The 6,544-nt window shown below is 43.0% G+C and overlaps 1 protein-coding gene across 1 annotated transcript in view; it reads left to right on the forward strand.

The window, feature by feature from the left end:
• The window catches only part of TRPM8 (transient receptor potential cation channel, subfamily M, member 8), a gene marked incomplete at its 5' end in the record, with an annotated part of 29,960 nt that extends 26,031 nt beyond the window's left edge, over positions 1-3,929 (forward strand). The window contains 3 exons of the mRNA XM_010083850.1: positions 727-844; positions 2,037-2,070; positions 3,879-3,929. Of these exons, the coding sequence (XP_010082152.1) occupies positions 727-844; positions 2,037-2,070; positions 3,879-3,929 (203 nt within the window). The remainder of the gene's footprint in view (positions 1-726; positions 845-2,036; positions 2,071-3,878) is intronic.
• Between the last annotated feature and the right edge of the window lie 2,615 nt (positions 3,930-6,544).

Genomic DNA, 6,544 nt, shown 5'->3' on the forward strand with positions numbered 1-6,544 from the left:
TCTGGGAGACCAGCTGGGGCTGTGTGAGGTCAGAAGAGCACTGGGCAGAAGAAATGGGACTTAGTCATTTGTCAGCTGTGGGCTGCTTTTAAGCTAACTTATTAAAACCTGTATGTTTTGTGCTGTCCTGTTGGAACAGGATAAAATGCAGAAGTATTATCCTGGAGGACTTTGATGCGTCCAAGTGGTTTGCTTTGTGTCACTCTTTAATTTACAGCATCAATAGGAGTTGCTTTTTAGAGACGACAATGCTTCATCAACTTGAAATGTTTCAGTTCAATGATAAGTCATACGACATGGTTCTTAACATGTGTTATTCCTAACGATCTAATATGGGATAATATGGAAACAAATGGAAAGCTTAAACCCAGATAGGAACTTTCTAGAATGCGCTACGCCTGTTGAAGGGACTGCCATCTCACAAAGGGCTCGTGTTAACCAAGACTTAAAAAATTCTAGAGAGATTTATGGAGCTGGTTGGGTTTTTTGTTTGTATTTTCTTTTTTTTAACCGACTATGTTGCTGGGAGAATACAGTAAGATGCATTAATGTCATGTTTGTCAGATCTGTGTCACAGGTGGGAAGTGGGGCTGCAAATGCTCTGGATGCAGAGAAGGGAATCTTTAGCCTCTGAATGCAAGCACCAACCCAGCGTTTTTGTATATGAGCATTGGAAAGACAAATTAACTGAATCTAGTGGTGGTGTTTTTCTTCACATTTTTCTAGGCTCAAAAAATGAGGACAATGAAATTCTGGCATGGGAAGCTGTCATGAAGGAAAATTACCTTGTCAAACTCAATACCAAAGCAAATGATTCATCGGAAGAAAAAGTCTGCCCCTCTTTGTCTTCGTTCTGTTAGCTTTCTGTTGAATATTTTTAGTGAAGTCAAGTTTTCAGCAGCTCTAAATGTTTACAAACTAATGAGTAGATAAATAAACTCAGCATAAATGTGCCTTTTTATTTTAAAAATAAAATGGTGGCTTATTTGTCAGCTGCTGCAGAATTTCTTCAGAAATAGTTGACTGGGCTGATAAAATGCTAATGGCAATATTTCAAGGGTTATAATGGCATATTATGCACATGATAGCTGGGGAGATGTATTAAACACACTCGTTCCAAATGTCTCTCACAGTATTTCTCAAATTATTTTACCTTTCTGTACTTGAGTCTTTCTATTTTACCTCCAGAGGAGAAAATGTTATCTTCCTGTAGTGTTCTGAGGTCTCCTCATGCAAATAGCAGGGAGTATTTGGTGTTAGACCTGGAGTATCAAACATTCCCATGGCATCAATATACACAGAGGTCTGTAATTAATAGTGCAAGTAGGAAAGACCTCTGGGGAGGGCAAGATGCTGTTTGGAATGATGGTGTGTGGAGGTGGGTGACTTGGACTGCTTTTCTCTGGCTGCTAGATCATGACGCTTTAGGATCTGTCTCGGTGTTCTCAGAGTAATAGTATAAGAGGGAAGAGAAATATGGAGAAAGTTAGAAAACAGCAGCAGTAAGCTGCTGTATACGATGCTGGGACCTAGCTACAAAATTACACTAGCCTGAGCATTTTCCTGAATGAAAGGTAAGGGAAGAGCTCCTAGTGGGTGGGAAAGAGCAGACTCTTCCATGCCCCTCTGCCACTGCTGTGGACGTTGCTGTCCACAACCAAGTGTTAATGTTAAGACTCCCCGGAGGCACTCAGCATTGGATAAGAAGCCAAACAAATACAAAAAATAGCTTCTGTACTGGAAGCAGCGTCCTGACAAGGAGAATGGAATAGCACCACAATAACAGTAATTCGTATGTGAGTAATATACTTGTAATAAAAACGATGCTCTGACTTAGATGCCAAGAGGGCAGTCTTCTGCCAGCTTCAGACTACAGCTGCCTTACCTCCGCTCTTTGGCCAAAATGAGGACTAGATCCCTTGGCTCCAGAGAGGCTTTTGCCAAGCACAGTTTTGCAAAGGGGGGAGTGGGGTTAGCCAAGGCTTCTCTAATACCTGGACTCAGTCTTCTTTCCTGTGTCCTCTCTCTGTTTGCAGGATGGTGCATCGATTTAGACACCTGGATGCAAAGGTAATTGTGTTTCGGACTTCCCTGGGGGATGTGCCTCTGTCTGGTAAAGCAGGTAGCAGTTCACAAGGAGAATGAGCATCACGAAAAGTCATGTGAAGTCTTTGTTACTGTCGTCAGGACCCCATTTTAATTGGGCTTTTTTAGTGTGTTCTTTTGCACCTTTGATTCCGTATGTAGCTTCATTTGTGCTGGAAAATGAAGTAGAAAGATGCTTGCTTAGCATTGAGTAAGTGTTTCTCAGTATTCCTTGTTGGATGGAATAGAAGTAAAAATAATTTCTGTCTTATAAAACTGCAATATTCTGCTGTGCAGCAGGCCCGTGAAACACCAATGGGTAGAAGGGAAATTATGCACTTAGTGCACACCCTGCTCAAATACATATTTGGTCCAGTTTAGCTTCTAGTTCTGAAGGCAGGAGGTAATTCTTTTTGTTTGTTTGTTTGTTTAAACTCTGCTTATAAAATTTAGCGGCAGTTCAGATAGATTGTGGCAAGCCTACAGGTAGAACTGGCAACACCTGCTAAGGAATCAAAGGATGCTCCATACATATTGCAGGTTGGAAGGCCTTTAGTTATGATTAAAATGAACAATTCTCATCCGATCCACAGAAACATCCTGTGCTGCTACCAATCTATTAGAGAGCACATCATTATCAGAATTGTTAGACAGGTGTACTTTTTGACTGTGATCCTGAAAAGATCTTCACAAGGGGTATTTTTTTTTTTGAGGGCTTGATTGAATTATGTATTTTGCTTCTGAATTGGGGAGTTGCTTTGGTGTGAAGAACAGACTTGTTAGAAGTCCAAGGGTGAAAAGGCTCGCATATACTTCAAAATGCTTCTTTTGATTGCTCTCAAATAATTTAGATGACAAAATAATAGCTTGCTTTCAAGACTGAAATGGAAATGGTGGGTGACCAAGTATGTGTCCAGTGATGCTCCTCTTGAAACCCAAAGGAAATACAATAACCTTAATTCTCTACTGAAAAATAATTCCCAAACCGTACCTCTTATTCTGGGAGGGAATGCCTTACAGCAAGCTGGTTTGTCTATTCCTGCCTTCATCTGTAATGACAGAAACGTAGTCTGAGGATGTAACCAAGTCCTAGGCATGAGCCTTGATCATGGGGCAAACTCTTCTTTAAACTTGGTGTGGATATCCCAAGGAGCAATAGGCTGAGTTATCACCTGGGGAAGGTTTGAAGGCAGCTCTGTGTGTCAGAATGAACGCTCCTCAAAACTGCACAGATCCCCAGCCTCTGCTTTGAAGGAGCACGAGGAGATGGAGTGTAGCTGGGAGCTTGTAGCTGCCACGATGCCTGCCTGTTAACTAGGTGACATACATATGCATTAGGGCTCCTGGCATTAATTGCACTGATGAAGAGTGTAATTGAGAGTGTCCTTTCAAGCACTGTTGCATTTCATATAATATTTGGAGAGGCAATTACTTGTTACACATATTACCTACTAGCATTGCTTTCCTGTGAAAGGCAATATTAACACTCCATCGCTTGCCAGCGTCGTGGGACTGCTGAATGTGACAAGCAGTCAGGTACCGCTTCCAAAATAGTGGCTGGCTTCCCCAGGACAGCCAGGGAGGCTGGAGTTCAGATAAGGGGGGTTATGCCTGTTGTTGCTGATGTTGAACACTATTTTCTAGGGTATGTATGTTCTAGGGCATTTTAAGGTACTTACTGCCACTTGCTTGTTTTATTCCTTTCCCTTCATCCCAAACTGCAATTATCTGTTGGAATGAGTTAGATTGAGTTGATGTAAACAAAGCCTTTTTTTTTTTTTTTAATTCTTAAGCTCTCTGATTTGAAAGGCCTTCTGAAAGAGATTTCCAGCAAAATCAAATGAATGCAGCTGAAATCCAAGGGCAGCTACCTGAGCAGGGTAAGCCCTCTTTAAATCCATTCTCTGACTTGAATAATTTATCAGCATCTGTGATGTTAAATTGATATGTCTCTGGAAGAAGAGTTAGTATTAATTATTGATCTTTGTATTGGTGTTGCCTAATATTGGAAAAGAAATAAGAGCTCAACACTATTCCTCATTTGTTTTTTCTGAAAAATAGAATTTTCCATCTGGCGTTTCTAACAATTTTTGGCACTGTTTTACATATCTTATTTTGCTCCTTTGCCTTTGGAAAACCATGAATAACCCAAGGTTAGTTTAGTTGTCTTTGTGCTGGAGGCCCTCTAGAAAATTAGGAGTTGCTGTGCTGGATCCTTTACAGTTGATTCATTTTAACACTGAAGAACGTCAAAACCAAATAGAAAAGACAGAGTTGTGGGTAGGAATAAGGTTTATTTTCCCCACTGTTGAGGTGCGGCATTGTGGCGGGTTGGTATAGCCTTCCTGTGCTGTAAATGATGAACTGCAGAGCGAAGAGTTGACCCAAAGTCTCCAGAGCTGCAGTTCAGCGTCTAGTCGTAAGCCTTGTGTCTTTTTTTCATCAAGTTCTGCAGAAGAAGTGGGTTGGAGCCACAGGTACCAGTGGGACGTGAAAGCCAGGCAGAGTAGCAATGGATGCAGAGAACTCTGTCTTCTTTAAAGACAGCAGGTTAAGCATTAATTGTAGCTGTTGACAAGGATAATCTGGAACAACTTGATCAGCCTGAACATTAGAGCCTGGCTCCTTCTCCTGGAGAGGGTTTTTCTGCAAGACAACTTATACCTGTGCCAAACGTTCCTGAATCAGTTATCTCACCATTTTTCAGGGATAACTTCATATTCACTTGAAGCTCAGCTTCAATGACTTGTAACCACCTAAAAATCTAGAAGGATCACCAGTTACTGGGCGTTTTCTTGGATGCAGTGAACTCCCAGTCACCTGGAGAACAGGCTGTAGAATAATGGAATTCTGGAGGTCATCTAGTCCGATGCCGCTCTAAGCCGCGCCTGCTCAGGTCAAACGCAGCTGCAGTGTGGCTGAGAAATAGGCTGCAGTTCCGTAAGAACAAATGCAAGTTTTACAGTTACCTGGGTGTTACTGGCTACACTGGCACAAGGGGGGGGGGGGGGGGGCGGGGAAATCTGATGAGACAGCAGTTCTGCAGAAAAGTACCTGAAATGGAATATTAAATAGCTTGTGTTGTGTTGTCTGAGAGATGGATGAAATAATCCTCCTGCTGCTTACAGCGCAAGAGTCCTCTGCTGGGTACAGCATCCCATGGTAGTGTTAACCTTCAGGGAAGGTGATGGCGTGGCTGGAGGGCGTTCAGAACAGTGAGAAGAGGAACTGGGAGTCTTAACAACATAATCCATAAAAAGGAGTGAATGAATTGTAGTTAGCTAGCCTGGGAAAGAAGATAGCTGTTTATGATGGAGCTTTTGGGAACAACCTCTCATTAGAGATAATCAGTTCCCTGAGAAAATGGAGTCCCTCTCCAGTTTGTGCCTTGTAGACTATCTAGATGGCATCGTGGTTGTGATCAGACTGTTTTGCACGTGGGCTGATTGTGAAGCTGAGCCTTGGCAGCCCCCAGCACTCGCGTCAGGGTGTGAACAGAGAGGGTAGTGTCTCGCAGGAAGCAGATGTGTGCATTGTGCCGTCTCATGTGAAAGGGAGCGCTGTGTCTGCACTGAGCATCTTCAGTGGGAGATTCTGGATTGGCCATCACAGGTACTTTGCATGCAGGTGTTTCTTTTGCTTTCACTTCCTGACAACCACTATGTCTGCTGCTCCGCTAAGACATCGTGTTCTGGATGGATGCTGCAAAGAGCTCTTTGATCCCAAGTGTTGCACAAGGCATCCTGTTTCCCAAGCGGATGTCATGAGATGAAGGCAAAATGTTGAGGTAAGCAGGGAGCTCTACTGTAATTTTTTTTTCTTTTGCTCACACAGGTACCGATTCAACAAGAATAATTTCTCTGAGCTGGCGGTAACCACCAAGCAAATGGTAACAGATCCACCAGAGTGTCAGTGTACTAGGATTTGGGGTTTTTTTATTTTTTTGATGAAACAGCCCTTTCTGCTTGTTGCAAGATGACGGTAGAACATGAAGACGACTGTTTATCTCCTGGCAGGACTCCCACATTACCCAAGCTCTCCTTTTTCTTCGTCTCCCCTGATGTTCAATGGCAGCAATTAGTCCTTGTCAGCTGCTGTTAGAAAGCACTCCTAATTCCAAGAGTGCTGCCGCTGCTGCCAGAATCACTTTGCTTTTCAATTTCACTCAAAGGGGCTGTTCATGGGTTTCCTTTAGCCACTAATTGCTTGTCTTAATGAATCAATCTCCCTTCCCTCTCCTTCATGTAGTAGGCAGGTCTAGCTTGTTACTTGCATGGTCTGTCAGACCTGCTGAGGTGTGTAATGCTGGCATGCCAGAATACAGCGTATTTCAGCATCATCCCCCGCAGCAAGGACAGCCTTTGGTCCAAACGATCACCCACATCTCGGACTCTGCACGAACAGTGTGGATTTCTTCCCGGTTTGCCTGGAACTGTGCAGCAATGCAGAAGCTCAGCAA

Source organism: Pterocles gutturalis, unplaced genomic scaffold, assembly GCF_000699245.1.
Source record: "Pterocles gutturalis isolate BGI_N339 unplaced genomic scaffold, ASM69924v1 scaffold11425, whole genome shotgun sequence".
In the NCBI taxonomy this organism is placed as follows: Eukaryota; Metazoa; Chordata; class Aves; order Pterocliformes; family Pteroclidae; genus Pterocles; species Pterocles gutturalis.